Raw genomic sequence first — 27,105 nt, 5'->3', positions numbered from 1 at the left:
CCCTCTATATTACCCGTATACCCAGCACTAGTCATACTGACACTTGCTCCTCTATATTACCCGTATACCCAGCACTAGTCATACTGACACCTTCTCCTCTATATTACCCGTATACCCAGCACTATACATACTGACACCTGCCCTCTATATTACCCGTATACCCAGCACTATACATACTGACTCCTGCTCCTCTATATTACCTGTATACCCAGCACTATACATACTGACACCTGCCCCTCTATATTACCTGTATACCCAGCACTATACATACTGACACCTGCCCCTCTATATTACCCGTATACCCAGCACTAGTCATACTGACACCTGCTCCTCTATATTACCCGTATACCCAGCACTAGTCATACTGACACCTGCCCTCTATATTACCCGTATACCCAGCACTATACATACTGACACCTGCCCCTCTATATTACCCGTATACCCAGCACTATACATACTGACACCTGCCCCTCTATATTACCCGTATACCCAGCACTATACATACTGACACCTGCTCCTCTATATTACCCGTATACCCAGCACTATACATACTGACACCTGCCCCTCTATATTACCCGTATACCCAGCACTATACATACTGACACCTGCCCCTCTATATTACCCGTATACCCAGCACTATACATACTGACACCTGCTCCTCTATATTACCTGTATTCCCAGCACTATACATACTGACACTTGCCCCTCTATATTACCCGTATACCCAGCACTATACATACTGACACCTGCTCCTCTATATTACCCGTATACCCAGCACTATACATAGTGACACCTGACCCTCTATATTACCCGTATACCCAGCACTATACATAGTGACACCTGCTCCTCTATATTACCTGTATACCCAGCACTAGTCATACTGACACCTGCCCCTCTATATTACCCAGCACTATTCATACTGACGCCTGCCCCTCTATATTACCCGTAAACCCAGCACTATACATACTGACACCTGACCCTCTATATTACCCGTATACCCAACACTAGTCATACTGACGCCTGCTCCTCTATATTACCTGTATACCCAGCACTATACATACTGACACCTGCCCTCTATATTACCCGTATACCCAGCACTATACATACTGACACCTGCCCTCTATATTACCCGTATACCCAGCACTAGTCATACTGACACCTGCTCCTCTATATTACCCAGCACTATTCATACTGACGCCTGCTCCTCTATATTACCCGTATACCCAGCACTAGTCATACTGACGCCTGCTCCTCTATATTACCTGTATACCCAGCACTATACAAACTGACACCTGCCCCTCTATATTACCTGTATACCCAGCACTGGTCATACTGACACCTGCTCCTCTATATTACTTGTATACCCAGCACTATACATACTGACACATGCTCCTCTATATTACCTGTATACTCAGAACTATACATACTGACACCTGCCCCTCTATATTACCTGTATATCCAGCACTATACATACTGACACCTGCCCCTCTATATTACCTGTATACCCAGCACTATACATACTGACACCTGCTCCCTATATTATCTGTATACCCAGCACTATACATACTGACACCTGCCCCTCTATATTACCTGTATACCCAGCACTATACATACTGACACCTGCTCCCTATATTACCTGTATACCCAGCACTATACATACTGACACCTGCCCCTCTATATTACCTGTATTCCCAGCACTATACATACTGACACCTGCCCCTCTATATTACCCGTATACCCAGCACTATACATACTGACACCCGCTCCTCTATATTACATGTATACCCAGCACTATACATACTGACACCCGCTCCTCTATATTACCCGTATACCCAGCACTATACATATTGACACCCGCCCCTCTATATTACCCGTATACCCAGCACTATACATACTGACACCCGCTCCTCTATATTACCCGTATACCCAGCACTATACATACTGACACCCGCCCCTCTATATTACCCGTATACCCAGCACTATACATACTGACACCCGCTCCTCTATATTACCTGTATACCCAGCACTATACATACTGACACCCGCTCCTCTATATTACCCGTATACCCAGCACTATACATACTGACACCCGCTCCTCTATATTACCCGTATACCCAGCACTATACATACTGACACCTGCTCCTCTGTATTACCCGTATACCCAGCACTAGTCATACTGACACCTGCTCCTCTGTATTACCCGTATACCCAGCACTATACATACTGACACCTGCTCCTCTATATTACCTGTATACCCAGCACTATACATACTGACACTTGCTCCTCTATATTACCTGTATACCCAGCACTATACATACTGACACCTGCCCCTCTATATTACCTGTATACCCAGCACTATACATACTGACACCTGCCCCTCTATATTACCCGTATACCCAGCACTATACATACTGACACCTGCTCCTCTATATTACCTGTATACCCAGCACTATACATACTGACACCTGCCCTCTATATTACCCGTATACCCAGCACTAGTCATACTGACGCCTGCTCCTCTATATTACCTGTATACCCAGCACTATACATACTGACACCTGCCCTCTTTATTACCCGTATACCCAGCACTAGTCATACTGACACCTGCTCCTCTATATTACCCAGCACTATTCATACTGACGCCTTCTCCTCTATATTACCCGTATACCCAGCATTAGTCATACTGACGCCTGCTCCTCTATATTACCTGTATACCCAGCACTATACAAACTGACACCTGCCCCTCTATATTACCTGTATACCCAGCACTGGTCATACTGACACCTGCTCCTCTTTATTACCTGTATACCCAGCACTATACATACTGATACCTGCCCTCTTTATTACCCGTATACCCAGCACTATTCATACTGACGCCTGCTCCTCTATATTACCCGTATACCCAGCACTAGTCATACTGACGCCTGCTCCTCTATATTACCTGTATACCCAGCACTATACATACTGACACATGCTCCTCTATATTACCTGTATACCCAGCACTAGTCATACTGACACCTGCCCCTCTATATTACCCGTATACCCAGCACTATACATACTGACACCTGACCCTCTATATTACCCGTATACCCAGCACTAGTCATACTGACACCTGCTCCTCTATATTACCCGTATACCCAGCACTATACATACTGACACCTGCTCCTCTATATTACCCGTATACCCAGCACTATACATACTGACACCTGACCCTCTATATTACCCGTATACCCAGCACTATTCATACTGACACCTGCTCCTCTATATTACCCGTATACCCAGCACTAGTCATACTGACACTTGCTCCTCTATATTACCCGTATACCCAGCACTATACATACTGACACCTGCCCCTCTATATTACCTGTATACCCAGCACTATACATACTGACACCTGCTCCCTATATTACCTTTACACCCAGCACTATACATACTGACACCTGCTCCTCTATATTACCCGTATACCCAGCACTATACATACTGACACCTGCCCCTCTATATTACCTGTATACCCAGCACTATTCATACTGACACCCGCCCCTCTATATTACCCGTATACCCAGCACTACTCATACTGACACTTGCTCCTCTATATTACCCGTATACCCAGCACTAGTCATACTGACACCTGCCCCTCTATATTACCCGTATACCCAGCACTATACATACTGACACTTGCTCCTCTATATTACCCGTATTCCCAGCACTATACATATTGACACCTGCCCCTCTATATTACCCGTATACCCAGCACTATACATACTGACACCTGCTCCTCTATATTACCTGTATACCCAGCACTATACATACTGACACCTGCCCTCTATATTACCCGTATACCCAGCACTATACATACTGACACCTGCTCCTCTATATTACCCGTATACCCAGCACTAGTCATACTGACGCCTGCTCCTCTATATTACCTGTATACCCAGCACTATACATACTGACACCTGCCCTCTATATTACCCGTATACCCAGCACTATACATACTGACACCTGCCCTCTATATTACCCGTATACCCAGCACTAGTCATACTGACACCTGCTCCTCTATATTACCCAGCACTATTCATACTGACGCCTGCTCCTCTATATTACCCGTATACCCAGCACTAGTCATACTGACGCCTGCTCCTCTATATTACCTGTATACCCAGCACTATACAAACTGACACCTGCCCCTCTATATTACCTGTATACCCAGCACTGGTCATACTGACACCTGCTCCTCTATATTACTTGTATACCCAGCACTATACATACTGACACATGCTCCTCTATATTACCTGTATCCTCAGAACTATACATACTGACACCTGCCCCTCTATATTACCTGTATATCCAGCACTATACATACTGACACCTGCTCCCTATATTACCTGTATACCCAGCACTATACATACTGACACCTGCCCCTCTATATTACCTGTATACCCAGCACTATACATACTGACACCTGCTCCCTATATTACCTGTATACCCAGCACTATACATACTGACACCTGCTCCTCTATATTACCTGTATACCCAGCACTGGTCATACTGACACCTGCTCCTCTTTATTACCTGTATACCCAGCACTATACATACTGACACCTGCCCCTCTATATTACCCGTATACCCAGCACTATACATACTGACACCTGCCCCTCTATATTACCCGTATACCCAGCACTATACATACTGACACCTGACCCTCTATATTACCCGTATACCCAGCACTAGTCATACTGACACCTGCTCCTCTATATTACCCGTATACCCAGCACTATACATACTGACACCTGCCCCTCTATATTACCTGTATACCCAGCACTATTCATACTGACACCTGCTCCTCTATATTACCCGTATACCCAGCTCTATACGTACTGACACCTGCCCCTCTATATTACCTGTATACCCAGCACTATACATACTGACGCCTGCTCCTCTATATTACCTGTATACCCAGCACTATATATACTGACACCTGCTCCTCTATATTACCCGTATACCCAGCACTATACATTCTGACACCTGCCCCTCTATATTACCTGTATACCTAGTACTATACATACTGACACTTGCCCCTCTATATTACCTGTATACCCAGCACTATACATACTGACGCCTGCCCCCCCATATTACCTGTATACCCAGCACTGGTCATACTGACACCTGCTCCTCTTTATTACCTGTATACCCAGCACTATACATACTGACACCTGCCCTCTTTATTACCCGTATACCCAGCACTATTCATACTGACGCCTGCTCCTCTATATTACCTGTATACCCAGCACTATACATACTGACGCCTGCCCCCCTATATTACCTGTATACCCAGCACTATACTTACTGACACCTGCCCCTCTATATTACCCGTATACCCAGCACTAGTCATACTGACACCTGCCCTCTATATTACCTGTATACCCAGCACTATACATACTGACACCTGCTCCTCTATATTACCTGTATACCCAGCACTATACATACTGACACCCGCCCCTCTATATTACCTGTATACCCAGCACTATACATACTGACGCCTGCCCCCCCCATATTACCTGTATACCCAGCACTATACTTACTGACACCTGCCCCTCTATATTACCTGTATACCCAGCACTATATATACTGACACCTGCCCCTCTATATTACCTGTATACCCAGCACTGGTCATACTGACACCTGCTCCTCTATATTACCTGTATACCCAGCACTATACATACTGACGCCTGCCCCTCTTTATTACCTGTATACCCAGCACTATACATACTGACGCCTGCCCCCCTATATTACCCGTATACCCAGCACTATACTTACTGACACCTGCCCCTCTATATTACCCGTATACCCAGCACTAGTCATACTGACACCTGCCCTCTATATTACCTGTATACCCAGCACTATACATACTGACACCTGCTCCTCTATATTACCTGTATACCCAGCACTATACATACTGACACCCGCCCCTCTATATTACCTGTATACCCAGCACTAGTCATACTGACACTTGCTCCTCTATATTACCCGTATACCCAGCACTATACATACTGACACCTGCCCCTCTATATTACCCGTATACCCAGCACTATACATACTGACACCTGCCCTCTATATTACACGTATACCCAGCACTATACATACTGACACCTGCCCCTCTATATTACTTGTATACCCAGCACTATACATTCTGACACCCGCCCCTCTATATTACCCGTATACCCAGCACTATACATACTGACACCTGCCCCTCTATATTACCTGTATACCCAGCACTATACATACTGACACCCGCTCCTCTATATTACCTGTATACCCAGCACTATATATACTGACACCCGCCCCTCTATATTACCCGTATACCCAGCACTATACATACTGACACCTGCCCCTCTATATTACCCGTATACCCAGCACTATACATACTGACACCTGCCCCTCTATATTACCTGTATACCCAGCACTATACATACTGACACCTGCCCTCTATATTACCCGTATACACAGCACTATTCATACTGACACTTGCCCCTCTATATTACCCGTATACCCAGCACTAGTCATACTGATACCTGCTCCTCTTTATTACCTGTATACCCAGCACTATACATACTGACGCCTGCCCCTCTTTATTACCTGTATACCCAGCACTATATATACTGACACCTGCCCCCCTATATTACCTGTATACCCAGCACTATACATACTGACACCTGCCCCTCTATATTACCCGTATACCCAGCACTATACATACTGACACCTGCCCTCTTTATTACCCGTATACCCAGCACTATTCATACTGACGCCTGCTCCTCTATATTACCCGTATACCCAGCACTAGTCATACTGACGCCTGCTCCTCTATATTACCTGTATACCCAGCACTATACATACTGACACATGCTCCTCTATATTACCTGTATACCCAGCACTAGTCATACTGACACCTGCCCCTCTATATTACCCGTATACCCAGCACTATACATACTGACACCTGACCCTCTATATTACCCGTATACCCAGCACTAGTCATACTGACACCTGCTCCTCTATATTACCCGTATACCCAGCACTATACATACTGACACCTGCTCCTCTATATTACCCGTATACCCAGCACTATACATACTGACACCTGACCCTCTATATTACCCGTATACCCAGCACTATTCATACTGATACCTGCTCCTCTATATTACCCGTATACCCAGCACTAGTCATACTGACACTTGCTCCTCTATATTACCCGTATACCCAGCACTATACATACTGACACCTGCCCCTCTATATTACCTGTATACCCAGCACTATACATACTGACACCTGCTCCTCTATATTACCCGTATACCCAGCACTATACATACTGACACCTGCCCCTCTATATTACCTGTATACCCAGCACTATTCATACTGACACCCGCCCCTCTATATTACCCGTATACCCAGCACTACTCATACTGACACTTGCTCCTCTATATTACCCGTATACCCAGCACTAGTCATACTGACACCTGCCCCTCTATATTACCCGTATACCCAGCACTATACATACTGACACTTGCTCCTCTATATTACCCGTATTCCCAGCACTATACATATTGACACCTGCCCTCTATATTACCCGTATACCCAGCACTAGTCATACTGACACTTGCCCCTCTATATTACCCGTATACCCAGCACTATACATACTGACACCTGCCCCTCTATATTACCCGTATACCCAGCACTAGTCATACTGACACCTGCTCCTCTATATTACCTGTATTCCCAGCACTATACAAACTGACACCTGCTCCTCTATATTACCTGTATACCCAGCACTGGTCATACTGACACCTGCTCCTCTATATTACCTGTGTACCCAGCACTATACCTACTGACACTTGCTCCTCTATATTACCTGTATACCCAGCACTATACATACTGACACCTGCCCCTCTATATTACCCGTATACCCAGCACTATACATACTGACACCTGCCCCTCTATATTACCCGTATACCCAGCACTATACATACTGACACCTGCTCCTCTATATTACCTGTATACCCAGCACTATACATACTGACACCTGCCCTCTATATTACCCGTATACCCAGCACTATACATACTGACACCTGCTCCTCTATATTACCCGTATACCCAGCACTAGTCATACTGACGCCTGCTCCTCTATATTACCTGTATACCCAGCACTATACATACTGACACCTGCCCTCTATATTACCCGTATACCCAGCACTATACATACTGACACCTGCCCTCTATATTACCCGTATACCCAGCACTAGTCATACTGACACCTGCTCCTCTATATTACCCAGCACTATTCATACTGACGCCTGCTCCTCTATATTACCCGTATACCCAGCACTAGTCATACTGACGCCTGCTCCTCTATATTACCTGTATACCCAGCACTATACAAACTGACACCTGCCCCTCTATATTACCTGTATACCCAGCACTGGTCATACTGACACCTGCTCCTCTATATTACTTGTATACCCAGCACTATACATACTGACACATGCTCCTCTATATTACCTGTATACTCAGAACTATACATACTGACACCTGCCCCTCTATATTACCTGTATATCCAGCACTATACATACTGACACCTGCTCCCTATATTACCTGTATACCCAGCACTATACATACTGACACCTGCCCCTCTATATTACCTGTATACCCAGCACTATACATACTGACACCTGCTCCCTATATTACCTGTATACCCAGCACTATACATACTGACACCTGCTCCTCTATATTACCTGTATACCCAGCACTGGTCATACTGACACCTGCTCCTCTTTATTACCTGTATACCCAGCACTATACATACTGACACCTGCCCCTCTATATTACCCGTATACCCAGCACTATACATACTGACACCTGCCCCTCTATATTACCCGTATACCCAGCACTATACATACTGACACCTGACCCTCTATATTACCCGTATACCCAGCACTAGTCATACTGACACCTGCCCTCTATATTACCTGTATACCCAGCACTATACATACTGACACCTGCTCCTCTATATTACCTGTATACCCAGCACTATACATACTGACACCCGCCCCTCTATATTACCTGTATACCCAGCACTATACATACTGACGCCTGCCCCCCCATATTACCTGTATACCCAGCACTATACTTACTGACACCTGCCCCTCTATATTACCTGTATACCCAGCACTATATATACTGACACCTGCCCCCCTATATTACCCGTATACCCAGCACTATACTTACTGACACCTGCCCCTCTATATTACCTGTATACCCAGCACTGGTCATACTGACACCTGCTCCTCTATATTACCTGTATACCCAGCACTATACATACTGACGCCTGCCCCTCTTTATTACCTGTATACCCAGCACTATACATACTGACGCCTGCCCCCCTATATTACCCGTATACCCAGCACTATACTTACTGACACCTGCCCCTCTATATTACCTGTATACCCAGCACTATATATACTGACACCTGCCCCCCTATATTACCCGTATACCCAGCACTATACTTACTGACACCTGCCCCTCTATATTACCCGTATACCCAGCACTAGTCATACTGACACCTGCCCTCTATATTACCTGTATACCCAGCACTATACATACTGACACCTGCTCCTCTATATTACCTGTATACCCAGCACTATACATACTGACACCCGCCCCTCTATATTACCTGTATACCCAGCACTAGTCATACTGACACTTGCTCCTCTATATTACCCGTATACCCAGCACTATACATACTGACACCTGCCCCTTTATATTACCCGTATACCCAGCACTATACATACTGACACCTGCCCTCTATATTACACGTATACCCAGCACTATACATACTGACACCTGCCCCTCTATATTACTTGTATACCCAGCACTATACATTCTGACACCCGCCCCTCTATATTACCCGTATACCCAGCACTATACATACTGACACCTGCCCCTCTATATTACCTGTATACCCAGCACTATACATACTGACACCCGCTCCTCTATATTACCTGTATACCCAGCACTATATATACTGACACCCGCCCCTCTATATTACCCGTATACCCAGCACTATACATACTGACACCTGCCCCTCTATATTACCCGTATACCCAGCACTATACATACTGACACCTGCCCCTCTATATTACCTGTATACCCAGCACTATACATACTGACACCTGCCCTCTATATTACCCGTATACACAGCACTATTCATACTGACACTTGCCCCTCTATATTACCCGTATACCCAGCACTAGTCATACTGATACCTGCTCCTCTTTATTACCTGTATACCCAGCACTATACATACTGACGCCTGCCCCTCTTTATTACCTGTATACCCAGCACTATATATACTGACACCTGCCCCCCTATATTACCTGTATACCCAGCACTATACATACTGACACCTGCCCCTCTATATTACCCGTATACATACTGACACCTGCCCTCTATATTACCCGTATACCCAGCACTAGTCATACTGACACCTGCTCCTCTATATTACCTGTATACCCAGCACTATACATTCTGACACCTGCTCCTCTATATTACCCGTATACCCAGCACTATACATACTGACACCCGCCCCTCTATATTACCTGTATACCCAGCACTATATATACTGACACCCGCCCCTCTATATTACCCGTATACCCAGCACTATACATACTGACACCTGCCCCTCTATATTACCCGTATACCCAGCACTATACATACTGACACCTGCCCCTCTATATTACCTGTATACCCAGCACTATACATACTGACACCTGCCCTCTATATTACCCGTATACACAGCACTATTCATACTGACACTTGCCCCTCTATATTACCCATATACCCAGCACTAGTCATACTGATACCTGCTCCTCTATATTACCCGTATACCCAGCTCTATTCATACTGACACCTGCTCCTCTATATTACCTGTATACCCAGCACTAGTCATACTGACACCTGCCCCTCTATATTACCTGTATACCCAGCACTATACATACTGACACCTGCCCCTCTATATTACCTGTATACCCAGCACTATACATACTGACACCTGCTCCTCTATATTACCTGTATACCCAGCACTATACATACTGACACCTGCCCCTCTATATTACCTGTATACCCAGCACTATACATAGTGACACCTGCCCTCTATATTACCCGTATACCCAGCACTATACATACTGACACTCGCCCCTCTTTATTACCCGTATACCCAGCACTATACATACTGACACCCGCTCCTCTATATTACCTGTATACCCAGCACTATACATACCGACACCCGCCCCTCTATATTACCCGTATACCCAGCACTATACAAACTGACACCTGCCCCTATATATTACCCGTATACCCAGTACTATACATACTGACACCTGCCCCTCTATATTACCTGTATACCCAGCACTAGTCATACTGACACCTGCCCCTCTATATTACCTGTATACCCAGCACTAGTCATACTGACACCTGCTCCTCTATATTACCCGTATACCCAGTACCATACATACTGACTCCTGCCCCTCTATATTACCTGTATACCCAGCACTATACATACTGACACCCGCCCCTCTATATTACCCGTATACCCAGCACTATACATACTGACACCCGCCCCTCTATATTACCCGTATACCCAGTACTATACATACTGACACCTGCCCCTCTATATTACCTGTATACCCAGCACTATACATACTGACACCTGCCCCTCTATATTACCCGTATACCCAGTACTATACATACTGACACCTGCCCCTATATATTACCCGTATACCCAGTACTATACATACTGACACCTGCCCCTCTATATTACCTGTATACCCAGCACTAGTCATACTGACACCTGCCCCTCTATATTACCTGTATACCCAGCACTATACATACTGACACCTGCTCCTCTATATTACCCGTATACCCAGCACTATACATACTGACACCTGCTCCTCTATATTACCCGTATACCCAGCACTATACATACTGACACCCGCCCCTCTATATTACCCGTATACCCTGCACTATACATACTGACACCCGCCCCTCTATATTACCCGTATACCCAGCACTATACATACTGACACCCGCCCCTCTATATTACCCGTATACCCTGCACTATATATACTGATGTACAGGTACACTTGCTGAGGTACATGGGGTTACCTATCCCCTAGTACTGTCTATATACAGGTTCACCTGCTGAGGTACATGGGGTTACCTATCCCCTAGTCCTGTCTATATACAGGTACGTTTGCTGTGATATATGGGGTTACCTATCCCCTAGTACTGTCTATATACAGGTACACCTGCTGAGGGACATGGGGTTACCTATCCCCTAGTACTGTTTATATACAGGTACACCTGCTGAGGTACATGGGGTTACCTATCCCCTAGTACTGTCTATATACAGGTACACCTGCTGAGGTACATGGGGTTACCTATCCCCTAGTACTGTCTATATACAGGTACACCTGCTGAGGTACATGGGGTTACCTAGCCCCTTGCACTGTCTATATACAGGTACACCTGCTGAGGTACATGGGGTTACCTATCCCCTAGTACTGTCTATATACAGGTACACCTGCTGAGGTACATGGGGTTACCTATCCCCTAGTACTGTCTATATACAGGTACACCTGCAGCGGTACATGGGGTTACCTATCCCCTAGTACTGTCTATATACAGGTACACCTGCTGAGGTACATGGGGTTACCTATCCCCTAGTACTGTCTATATACAGGTACACCTGCTGAGGTACATGGGGTTACCTAGCCCCTTGTACTGTCTATATACAGGTACACCTGCTGAGGTACATGGGGTTACCTATCCCCTAGTACTGTCTATATACAGGTACACCTGCTGAGGTACATGGGGTTACCTATCCCCTAGTACTGTCTATATACAGGTACACCTGCTGCGGTACATGGGGTTACCTATCCCCTAGTACTGTCTATATACAGGTACACCTGCTGAGGTACATGGGGTTACCTATCCCCTAGTACTGTCTATATACAGGTACACCTGCTGAGGAACATGGGGTTACCTATCCCCTAGTACTGTCTATATACAGGTACACCTGCTGCGGTACATGGGGTTACCTACCATCAGATATATCTGCTGAGATACATGCTTTCTACGCTGCTGTGGGGCATAGGGTGACCAGTCCCCTAAATGCTTAGTTTAGGAGTATGGGGTTACCTGTTCCCAATGCCATGTATGTTCAGACTCAGCTGCTGTGGAACCTCTTTAGGTCACTGCTCTTCCTAGGTTTAAAAGCCATTTTCCGTGCTACAAAACTCCAACATATTATGTAATGATGCACATCCCCTCATTAATAGCGAATGACAAATACATAGCCAATGATTAAAATCTGTGTCAGGGGTCTATGTACTAAGCTGTGGAGAGAGCTAAAGTACCAACCAATCAGCTCCTTACTGTCACTTTACAGGCTGGGTTTGAAAAATGACAGGAGCTGATTGGTTGGTACTTTATTGCTCTCCATTTTCTCTCGCCAAGACTTAGTATATCTCCCCCACAGTTCCTCTTTTTGTTGCATAAAAACTGCGTTTTATATGCTCTTATAAAGTAGGATGAAGGCGCCGTGCTGCTTTATTGGAGCTTTTAAAACAGTTTTAATGCAGTAAGCATTGTCCTTAAATTCCACTTGACCCTTAGTTTATACACAGTCCGCATTGCGCGGCACATGGCGAGCAGGGCCATTCCCTCTGTCCCCGCAGTGATTGCCTCCGGCTGTAACTACATAATATCCCAGCCGCAGTCCTGCAGTCGCAGGCTTAGCTCAGGGTCCCACCCAAGCCTCTGTGTGTTTGGGTGGAGACCTTCAGCAGGATGTGAATAAGAGATGAAATCCGCACACAGATGGGCAGCGATGCTTTGTAAATACATTAACACGAGTTCCCTAGTAGCTACTAGCCACCGTGCAACCCTGCATCACACGTACAGGAGCAATATGCAAGAGTAGTAACAGGTTTTACTTTCCTTGTGTGCCGGCCATGAATTGTGTAATCTGGCTTTAATTGTGCGGCCTGAGCGATATCCTGGTTACATAAAGATTCTACGGCTAATGGCTATAAAACGGCCGCCCGCCCGCGCCTAATATTCCCGCTAATGCCTTGGGCGTTCTTTATATGATGCTGACAGGTGCGTTTGTTACAGAAATCAGTGAAATTCTGATTTTTTTATTAATATTCATGGATATTTCTATCTGCTGAGTAGACTGACAGTCATATGGGTGCGGGATGGATGAATTGTAAAGGTAATATATGTGGGAGATAATGCATGTAGCGTCTGTTCAGATTCATGTTTAAGGTTAATAGTTAAACTTGTTTTGTAGGCAAGGCATGCTGAGACTTGTAGTTCTACAGCAGTTGAAGCACAATCGATGGCTTTATCTTGGACTATGTAGTGTGCTTGTCACTTTTGTATAAACTGCAAACCCCAACATACAGGTTATAGGGATTACATACAATACGCAGCTGCCGCGTGTTATCCAGGCGTAGAAACTGACGCGGCGTCCCTTCTGTAAGCTGCTGCGAAATGCCGTATTGTCCATATTGGTTCATGGTGTAGTATTAGGGACAGGTAGCTATATCTGGTAAAGCAGGGATGGGGATCCTCAGCCCCGAGGGCTGTATAAGGTCCCCGGCATTATTTGGTCTGGCCCTCTGAGCTTTTTTTCTGCTAGCCTCATTTGGCTATCAGGGAGCCTAGAAGAATCTATGCAGCAGTGCCACCTGGAGTGTCCTTAGGGTGTTTCAGACTGCCACATCCTCTGGATGATCTGGGCGTGGCTGTAAACATTGGCGATTGTTGCCCCGCCCCTTGTGACATCATACTGAGGGGGCGAGGCCTGCATCGGGCTCGCAAATAATGTCATATATATCAAAATGGCCCTCGTCAGAAAAAGTTTCTCACCCCTGTGATATAGTATGATGATTAGTACAGATCCCATCATCAATAGCTCCTGTATGTTCTTATATTTTTAATAAATTATACAGGTTGAGTCTGGCATATTCAAAATGCCCGGGACCAGGGGTATTTTGGATAACGGAATATTCCGTATTTTGGAATATGTGCATAACATAATGAAATATCTTGGAAATGGGACCCAAATATACACACAGAATGCATTTATGTGTTCTATACACCTTATACACGTACAGCCTGTAGGTCATTATATACACCTTATACACACACACACAGCCTGCAGGTCATTATATACACCTTATACACTCACAGCCTGCAGCTCATTCTATACACCTTATACACACAGCCTGCAGCTCATTTTATACACCTTATACACACACAGCCTGCATCTCATTCTATACACCTTATACACACACACAGCCTGCAGGTCATTCTATACACCTTATACACACACACAGCCTGCAGCTCATTCTATACACCTTATACACACACACAGCCTGCAGGTCATTCTATACACCATATACACACACATAGCCTGCAGGTCATTCTATACACCTTATACACACACATAGCCTGCAGGTCATTATATACACCTTATACACACACAGCCTGCAGGTCATTCTATACACCTTATACACACACAGCCTGCAGGTCATTCTATACACCTTATACATACAGAGCCTGCAGGTCATTATATACACTTAAATATATACACACAGCCTGCAGCTCATTCTATACACCTTATATATACACACCGACCTGCAGCTCATTCTATACACCTTATATATACACACACAGCCTGCAGCTCATTCTATACACCTTATATATACACACAGCCTGCAGCTCATTCTATACACCTTATATATACACACACAGCCTGCAGCTCATTCTATACACCTTATACACACTAACACACAGCCTGCAGCTCATTCTATACACCTTATATATACACACACAGCCTGCAGGTCATTCTATACAACTTATACACACAGCCTGCAGGTCATTTTATACACCTTATACACACACAGCCTGCAGGTCATTCTATACACCTTATACACACACAGCCTGCAGCTCATTCTATACAGCTTATACACACACAGCCTGCAGCTCATTCTATACACCTTATATATACACACACAGCCTGCAGCTCATTCTATACACCTTATATATACACACACAGCCTGCAGCTCATTCTATACACCTTATACACACACACAGCCTGCAGCTCATTCTATACACCTTATACACACACACAGCCTGCAGCTCATTCTATACACCTTATACACACACACAGCCTGCAGCTCATTCTATACACCTTATACACACTCACACAGCCTGCAGCTCATTCTATACACCTTATATATACACACACAGCCTGCAGGTCATTCTATACACCTTATACACACACACAGCCTTCAGCTCATTCTATACACCTTATATATACACACACACAGCCTGCAGCTCATTCTATACATCTTATTCACACACAGCCTGCAGTTCCTTATATACACCTTATACACACACACAGCCTGCAGCTCATTCTATACACCTTATACTCACACTGCCTGCAGCTCATTCTATACACCTTATACACATACACACACAGCCTGCAGGTCATTCTATACACCTTATACACACACACACACAGCCTGCAGCTCATTCTATATACCTTATACACACACAGCCTGCAGCTCATTCTATACACCTTATACACACACACAGCCTGCAGGTCATTATATACACCTTATACACACACACACAGCCTGCAGCTCATTCTATACACCTTATACACACACAGCCTGCAGCTCATTCTATACACCTTATACACACAGCCTGCAGCTCATTCTATACACCTTATACACACACACACACAGCCTGCAGGTCATTATATACACCTTATACACACACACACAGCCTGCAGCTCATTATATACACCTTATACACACACACACAGCCTGCAGCTCATTCTATACACCTTATACACACACAGCCTGCAGCTCATTCTATACACCGTATATACACACACACACACACAGCCTACAGCTCATTATATACACCTTATACACACACAGCCTGCAGCTCATTCTATACACCTTATACTCACACACACAGCCTGCAGCTCATTCTATACACCTTATACTCACACACACAGCCTGCAGCTCATTCTATACACACAGCCTGCAGGTCATTCTATACACCTTATATATACACACAGCCTGCAGCTCATTCTATACACCTTATATATACACACAGCCTGCAGCTCATTCTATACACCTTATATATACACACAGCCTGCAGCTCATTCTATACACCTTATATATACACACAGCCTGCAGCTCATTCTATACACCTTATATATACACACAGCCTGCAGCTCATTCTATACACCTTATATATACACACAGCCTGCAGCTCATTCTATACACCTTATATATACACACAGCCTGCAGGTCATTCTATACACCTTATACACACACAGCCTGCAGCTCATTCTATACACCTTATACACACAGCCTGCAGCTCATTCTATACACCTTATATACGCACACAGCCTCCAGCTCATTCTATACACCTTATACACACACACACACACAGCCTGCAGCTCACTATATACATCTAATACACACAGCCTGCAGCTCATTCTATACACCTTATACACACACACAGCCTGCAGCTCATTCTATACACCTTATATATACACACAGCCTGCAGCTCATTCTATACACCTTTTACACACACACACACACACAGCCTGCAGCTCATTCTATACACCTTATACACACAGCCTGCAGGTCATTCTATACACCTTATACACACACACAGCCTGCAGCTCATTCTATACACCTTATATACACACACAGCCTGCAGCTCATTCTATACACCTTATACACACACACACACAGCCTGCAGCTCATTCTATACACCTTATACACACACACACACAGCCTGCAGCTCATTCTATACACCTTATACACACACAGCCTGCAGCTCATTCTATACACACAGCCTGCAGCTCATTCTATACACCTTATACACACACACAGCCTGCAGCTCATTCTATACACCTTATATACACACACACACAGCCTGCAGCTCATTATATACACCTTATACACACACACAGCCTGCAGGTCATTCTATACACCTAATACACACACAGCCTGCAGCTCATTCTATACACCTTATACACACACACACACAGCCTGCAGCTCATTCTATACACCTTATACACACACACACACACAGCCTGCAGCTCATTCTATACACCTTATATATACACACACACAGCCTGCAGCTCATTCTATACACCTTATATATACACACACACAGCCTGCAGCTCATTCTATACACCTTATACGCACACACACACAGCCTGCAGCTCATTCTATACACCTTTATATATACACACAGCCTGCAGCTCATTCTATACACCTTATACGCACACACACACAGCCTGCAGCTCATTCTATACACCTTATATACACACACACACAGCCTGCAGCTCATTCTATACACCTTATATACACACACACACAGCCTGCAGGTCATTCTATACACCTTATACACACACACAGCCTGCAGGTCATTCTATACACCTTATACACACACACAGCCTGCAGGTCATTCTATACACCTTATACACACACACAGCCTGCAGGTCATTCTATACACCTAATACACACACAGCCTGCAGCTCATTCTATACACCTTATACACACACACACAGCCTGCAGGTCATTCTATACACCTTATACACACACACACAACCTGCAGGTCATTATATACACCTCATACACACACAGCCTGCAGCTCATTCTATACACCTTATACACACACACACAGCCTGCAGCTCATTCTATACACCTTATACACACACACAGCCTGCAGCTCATTCTATACACCTTATACACACACACACAGCCTGCAGCTCATTCTATACACCTTATACACACACACACAGCCTGCAGGTCATTCTATACACCTTATACACACACAGCCTGCAGCTCATTCTATACACCTTATACACACACACACAGCCTGCAGCTCATTCTATACACCTTATACACACACACACAGCCTGCAGCTCATTCTATACACCTTATACACACAGCCTGCAGCTCATTCTATACACCTTATACACACAGCCTGCAGCTCATTCTATACACCTTATACACACACACACAGCCTTCAGCTCATTCTATACACCTTATACACACACACACAGCCTTCAGCTCATTCTATACACCTTATACACACAGCCTGCAGCTCATTCTATACACCTTATACACACACACAGCCTGCAGCTCATTCTATACACCTTATACACACACACAGCCTGCAGCTCATTCTATACACCTTATACACACACACAGCCTGCAGCTCATTCTATACACCTTATACACACACACACAGCCTGCAGCTCATTCTATACACCTTATACACACACACACAGCCTGCAGCTCATTCTATACACCTTATACACACACACACAGCCTGCAGCTCATTCTATACACCTTATACACACAGCCTGCAGCTCATTCTATACCTTATACACACACACAGCCTGCAGCTCATTCTATACACCTTATACACACACACAGCCTGCAGCTCATTCTATACACCTTATACACACCCACAGCCTGCAGCTCATTCTATACACCTTATACACACAGCCTGCAGCTCATTCTATACACCTTATACACACACACACAGCCTGCAGCTCATTCTATACACCTTATACACACAGCCTGCAGCTCATTCTATACACCTTATACACACAGCCTGCAGCTCATTCTATACACCTTATACACACACACAGCCTGCAGCTCATTCTATACACCTTATACACACACAGCCTGCAGCTCATTCTATACACCTTATACACACACAGCCTGCAGCTCATTCTATACACCTTATACACACACAGCCTGCAGCTCATTCTATACACCTTATACACACACAGCCTGCAGCTCATTCTATACACCTTATACACACACAGCCTGCAGCTCATTCTATACACCTTATCCACACACACAGCCTGCAGCTCATTCTATACACCTTATACACACAGCCTTCAGCTCATTCTATACACCTTATACACACACACACAGCCTGCAGGTCATTCTATACACCTTATACACACACAGCCTGCAGGTCATTCTATACACCTTATACACACACACAGCCTGCAGCTCATTCTATACACCATATACACACACACACAGCCTGCAGGTAATTTTATTCAATATTTTTAATAATTTGTGCCTTAGACAAAGTTTGTTTACATTGAACCATCAAAAATCAAAGGTTTCATTATCTCAGTCATGCCAAAAATAATTCTGTATATGGGAGACTCAACCTCTGTTTAATTATTCCACATAATAGCACAATATTGGTAACGGGTAGCGCTCAGTGCCACCCGCTTCCGTACATGTGAGGACATGGGATGTGTGTTACAAATTTACTGGCAGCATCTCAGTCATTGCAGAGATCCATTTACTTTTTAGTCCTTTTGTGTCCCCCTTCCCGTCTCCTAGTGTATGTGTGATCATTCTCAGGACACACATTTCCATTACCATGAATATTATGTACTCTAAAAATGTAAGTAATTGTAATGTTTAATACTGGATAAGCCTTGATGTTAGCCTGGTCCATATGTCTGTGTTATTCGTAACCACTAGAGCAAGGTGACACCTCCCAGAACAAAAGACCCTCTAAGTTAATTCCCACCTCCCCAGGGGACGCTCAGGATTTACTCCTCCTTCCATTTCCTGTTTTGTGCCTCACGTGAATCTGGTAGACTGAACGGAACCATCCCAGCAGGTGTTTGTCAGGGAAGTAATACCCGGAGGAGGTAGGAGAAAGTGACATCATAAGGGACGCGCACCAATCAGCAAACGGTGCAACCCCCCCTGGGTGGTCACAATATCGTGGGAAATTGGAAGATTTTAAAACATGTCACCGAAGGCAACTCCACATGTTAGTCGCTGACTTTGGCTAAGAGGCCTCGCTCTGCTAAGGTGCTAGTGGAACGCATCACCAGTTCTGTGGATTTATACTTTGGAAATTCTGCAAGGACCTATACGCTATTCATTGCTGTGTGTTCTGTGATTAGTTTCTACGTGTGGGGTCCTGGAAACGATTGAGTGGACCCAGGGACTATCATTGCTGTGTGATCAGTGATAGTTTCTACTGTGAGGGCTGAGGGTCTCTAGCTATTTCGTGGAATTGTTCTGGGACATTGTACTCTACTGGGACTGCCTCTGTCTGGACTGCTACCTGTTTATTGCCTGTTCTCTGTATTTACCCCTTGCCATTACATATTATCTGTTGCTGTGTGCTGTGGAAAAATAAACCATCACGTTGGTTTCATCTGCTCGGTGTCTGGGTGATTGAGAGAACCCCGTATCCTCACAGTACACGTCATTTCTTCTTTCTTCTTTCTGAAGAAAAAAACAAAACTATTTTGAATTGTGTAGTATTATGAGCCAAGTCTCCTGTGCTGAGGACGGTTAGTTACTATATGTAGAGACAGCTGTCACGCTAACAGGACCTTTACTGCACTGTACATCTACAGCAGACTATATGGTTACGTCACACCTACCCATTGCTGTTCCTGTGCGCGGTCACTACCTGTGTAACGTTATACAATGTCCTCTTTGGTGGTTGTTCAGTTGTCTATTATATATATATATATATATACTCTTCATCTCGTATCTTCTCCCCCTGCAGATTAGCCAGACAGTTACAGAAAGAAGCCCAGTTGCCGGCCAACTCCTCCGACTTCACCGAAGACCAGAAGGTATGTGACTTTGCGCCTCGCCGCACGCCGTGCGTGCCCAATTGAGCCCTTCGGCAGACTTGCTGAACATCCAGTTAGTGTGACTTAGTCAGTGCAGTCTCTTGAATGGCGCAGAATGGATGCTGTGTATTAACACAGGAGATGCCAGTAGATGGTCTGCGCCCGGCGCACTTGTAAGAGCGCGTCTACACTCTGCCTCGGAGACTCTATTCGCAGATAACACGGGTTGGCAGAGAGGCTGAGCAATGAGGAAAGGGGCATGGTACAAGAGTGTAGTGTCACATCAAAAGTGCAAGCGAGATTGTGGGATCGCCACACGTTACACAGAACGTTTTCTCCTAAAGTTTTGCACAGTTTAACCTAAACTAAAGGGGATATAATCGCTGGTTTTACTATATAATGCTTTTGTGTTTGCAACGTTGTTTGTACGTTAGGCAAAATGCTCCTAGTATTGTTCACGGAACCGGAAGGCGCGAGATGCGTAACAGTTTTCAGTTAAATGAGAAGGGATCTTGCATCACCTTCTCCGGCATTATGTGCTTGAAATGTGCGCACAAATCCCACTCATACGGTAGGCTTGCATAGTACACTGTGGCTAAAAATGCGCAATGTAGGGGCGATGCGGGCTGCCGCTGCTTGCTTTCAAACTCCGTCACGATGGCACAATGCAGACGTTGCCTGTGCGTCCTTGATATCTGAATCTGCCTCGCAGGATCTGGCCCAATATCTGACGAATCGCAGGTAACGCATAATTTATCTTTATTAGGGATCTTCTTTTTTTTGTCTCGTGTTTCTTTTGGGGGAGTAGTAATAAAAGGGCCCCTCCACACAGAATGCGGCCTTTCACTATATAAATAACATTATTATTACATTCAGACAATCTTTCTGCAAAAATAATTGCGCATAATGGTCTCTGCTCCGCCAGACTTTGCATTTCCGGTGATCCGCCAGCTCCACTATCTTACCCCAGGGACCTATGCTGTCATTCTGGGTGATTCAGTTGTGTGAGAGAATTAGCTCCCGTATAAAGTGTCTGGGAGCTAATTCCGTTGTTTTCGCGCCCAGCCCTGCGCGGGCTGCATTCTTGCTCCTCAATGCACGGGATTAGCCGTGTTAAATAGATTCTCTTGTGCCAAGTGCTGGGCGTGCAGCAGTTAAAGCGTGACCAGCCTTGAAGCCCTACTTATGTTTGCCGCACTTAAGGAGAGTGCGAGCAGAGATCCGTGGTAAGTACAGCTTCGGGGCTGCTTTAGACGGGACCTAATTCTCTCAAGCAATTAAATCCCCCCCCCCCCCGTTGAGTTCTACATAGATTCCACTACTGGTAAATATCTAGCTATGAAGTTATAGAGTAAAACAGAGCTAAATAGACTTTATTTTTATTTTCCTATTACGTATACTAATTAGACACCCTGAGTTAGGGGTTTGTCCAGATATAGCCGCTTGCTAATTTCACGCAAGTGCATTGTGGTAGTTGACGGTAATTTGGCCACTAGGGGGTGGTGCTGCAGGTCACAGGGGTGCAGTCAGTAGTATCTCTACGTCATCGGGTAATGGTAATATTATGCCAATATGGCTCATTTCTCATTTGTTGAAAAACACACATTTAAATTAAGTTAGGTTGTAAAATTGCTTCAACTTTAACTTTTTGCACTTTGTTGGGACGATATCAGCCTCCTAGGTGACGTGTAATGCCACCACAAGGGCACTTTGTTGGTCTGATGGCAGCCTCCTAGGTGACGTGTAATGCCACCACAAGGGCACTTTGTTGGTCTGATGGCAGCCTCCTAGGTGACGTGTAATGCCACCACAAGGGCACTTTGTTGGTCTGATGGCAGCCTCCTAGGTGACGTGTAATGCCACCACAAGGGCACTTTGTTGGTCTGATGGCAGCCTCCTAGGTGACGTGTAATGCCACCACAAGGGCACTTTGTTGGTCTGATGGCAGCCTCCTAGGTGACGTGTAATGCCACCACAAGGGCACTTTGTTGGTCTGATGGCAGCCTCCTAGGTGACGTGTAATGCCACCACAAGGGCACTTTTGTTGGGACGATATCAGCCTCCTAGGTGACGTGTAATGCCACCACAAGGGCACTTTGTTGGTCTGATGGCAGCCTCCTAGGTGACGTGTAATGCCACCACAAGGGCACTTTGTTGGTCTGATGGCAGCCTCCTAGGTGACGTGTAATGCCACCACAAGGGCACTTTGTTGGTCTGATGGCAGCCTCCTAGGTGACGTGTAATGCCACCACAAGGGCACTTTGTTGGTCTGATGGCAGCCTCCTAGGTGACGTGTAATGCCACCACAAGGGCACTTTGTTGGTCTGATGGCAGCCTTCTAGGTGACGTGTAATGCCACCACAAGGGCACTTTGTTGGGACGATATCAACCTCCTAGGTGACGTGTAATGCCACCACAAGGGCACTTTGTTGGTCTGATGGCAGCCTCCTAGGTGACGTGTAATGCCACCACAAGGGCACTTTGTTGGTCTGATGGCAGCCTCCTAGGTGACGTGTAATGCCACCACAAGGGCACTTTGTTGGTCTGATGGCAGCCTCCTAGGTGACGTGTAATGCCACCACAAGGGCACTTTGTTGGGACGATATCAACCTCCTAGGTGACGTGTAATGCCACCACAAGGGCACTTTGTTGGGACGATATCAGCCTCCTAGGTGACGTGTAATGCCACCACAAGGGCACTTTGTTGGTCTGATGGCAGCCTTCTAGGTGACGTGTAATGCCACCACAAGGGCACTTTGGGACGATATCAGCCTTCTAGGTAACGTGTAATGCCACCACAAGGTCACTTTGTTTGTCTGATAGCAGCCTCCTAGGTAACGTGTAATGCCACCACAAGGGCACTTTGTTGGAACGATATCAGCCTTCTAGGTGACGTGTAATGCCACCACAAGGGCACTTTGTTGGTCTGATAGCAGCCTCCTAGGTGACGTGTAATGCCACCACAAGGGCACTTTTGTTGGGACAATAGCAGCCTCCTAGGTGACGTGTAATGCCACCACAAGGGCACTTTGTTGGAACGATATCAGCCTTCTAGGTGACGTGTAATGCCACCACAAGGTCACTTTGTTGGTCTGATAGCAGCCTCCTAGGTGACGTGTAATGCAACCACAAGGGCACTTTGTTGGTCTGATGGCAGCCTCCTAGGTGACGTGTAATGCCACCACAAGGGCACTTTGTTGGTCTGATGGCAGCCTCCTAGGTGACGTGTAATGCCACCACAAGGGCACTTTGTTGGTCTGATGGCAGCCTTCTAGGTGACGTGTAATGCCACCACAAGGGCACTTTGTTGGTCTGATGGCAGCCTTCTAGGTGACGTGTAATGCCACCACAAGGGCACTTTGTTGGGACGATATCAACCTCCTAGGTGACGTGTAATGCCACCACAAGGGCACTTTGTTGGGACGATATCAGCCTCCTAGGTGACGTGTAATGCCACCACAAGGGCACTTTGTTGGTCTGATGGCAGCCTTCTAGGTGACGTGTAATGCCACCACAAGGGCACTTTGGGACGATATCAGCCTTCTAGGTAACGTGTAATGCCACCACAAGGTCACTTTGTTTGTCTGATAGCAGCCTCCTAGGTAACGTGTAATGCCACCACAAGGGCACTTTGTTGGAACGATATCAGCCTTCTAGGTGACGTGTAATGCCACCACAAGGGCACTTTGTTGGTCTGATAGCAGCCTCCTAGGTGACGTGTAACGCCACCACAAGGGCACTTTTGTTGGGACAATAGCAGCCTCCTAGGTGACGTGTAATGCCACCACAAGGGCACTTTGTTGGAACGATATCAGCCTTCTAGGTGACGTGTAATGCCACCACAAGGTCACTTTGTTGGTCTGATAGCAGCCTCCTAGGTGACGTGTAATGCAACCACAAGGGCACTTTGTTGGTCTGATGGCAGCCTCCTAGGTGACGTGTAATGCCACCACAAGGGCACTTTGTTGGGACGATATCAGCCTTCTAGGTGACGTGTAATGCCACCACAAGGTCACTTTGTTGGTCTGATAGCAGCCTCCTAGGTGACGTGTAATGCCACCACAAGGTCACTTTGTTGGTCTGATAGCAGCCTCCTAGGTGATGTGTAATGCCACCACAAGGTCACTTTGTTGGTCTGATAGCAGCCTCCTAGGTGACGTGTAATGCCACCACAAGGGCACTTTGTTGGGACGATATCAGCCTTCCAGGTGACGTGTAATGCCACCACAAGGTCACTTTGTTGGTCTGATAGCAGCCTCCTAGGTGACGTGTAATGCCACCACAAGGTCACTTTGTTGGTCTGATAGCAGCCTCCTAGGTGACGTGTAATGCCACCACAAGGGCACTTTGTTGGTCTGATGGCAGCCTCCTAGGTGACGTGTAATGCCACCACAAGGGCACTTTGTTGGGACGATATCAGCCTCCTAGGTGACGTGTAATGCAACCACAAGGGCACTTTGTTGGTCTGATGGCAGCCTCCTAGGTGACGTGTAATGCCACCACAAGGGCACTTTGTTGGGACGATATCAGCCTTCTAGGTGACGTGTAATGCCACCACAAGGTCACTTTGTTGGTCTGATAGCAGCCTCCTAGGTGACGTGTAATGCCACCACAAGGTCACTTTGTTGGTCTGATAGCAGCCTCCTAGGTGACGTGTAATGCCACCACAAGGGCACTTTGTTGGGACGATCTCAGCCTCCTAGGTAACGTGTAATGCCACCACAAGGGCACTTTGTTGGAACGATATCAGCCTTCTAGGTAACATGTAATGCCACCACAAGGTCACTTTGTTTGTCTGATAGCAGCCTCCTAGGTAACGTGTAATGCCACCACAAGGGCACTTTGTTGGAATGATATCAGCCTTCTAGATGACGTGTAATGCCACCACAAGGGCACTTTGTTGGTCTGATAGCAGCCTCCTAGGTGACGTGTAATGCCACCACAAGGTCACTTTGTTGGTCTGATAGCAGCCTCCTAGGTGACGTGTAATGCCACCACAAGGGCACTTTGTTGGGACGATCTCAGCCTCCTAGGTAACGTGTAATGCTACCACAAGGGCACTTTGTTGGGACGATCTCAGCCTCCTAGGTAACGTGTAATGCCACCACAAGGGCACTTTGTTGGTCTGATAGCAGCCTCCTAGGTGACGTGTAATGCCACCACAAGGGCACTTTTTTGGAACGATATCAGCCTTCTACGTGACGTGTAATGTCACCACAAGGGCACTTTGTTGGGACGATATCAGCCTTCCAGGGGATGTGTAATGCCACCACAAGGGCACTTTGTTGGTCCGATAGCCGCCTCCTAGG

General features: G+C 45.8%; 1 protein-coding gene across 1 annotated transcript in view; it reads left to right on the top strand.

Annotated features, from left to right (window-relative positions):
• Positions 1-27,105, top strand: part of AIDA (axin interactor, dorsalization associated) — a 58,172-nt gene that overhangs the window by 8,957 nt on the left and 22,110 nt on the right. The window contains exon 2 of the mRNA XM_088464270.1: positions 21,727-21,796. Coding sequence (XP_088320396.1) covers positions 21,727-21,796 — 70 coding nt within the window. The remainder of the gene's footprint in view (positions 1-21,726; positions 21,797-27,105) is intronic.

The sequence above is a fragment of the Taudactylus pleione genome, unplaced genomic scaffold, assembly GCF_031769625.1.
Source record: "Taudactylus pleione unplaced genomic scaffold, aTauple2 ptg001627l, whole genome shotgun sequence".
NCBI classification, from domain to species: Eukaryota; Metazoa; Chordata; class Amphibia; order Anura; family Myobatrachidae; genus Taudactylus; species Taudactylus pleione.
The sequence above is the reverse complement of the archived record's forward strand: the minus strand, read 5'-3'. Positions and strand labels throughout refer to the sequence as shown.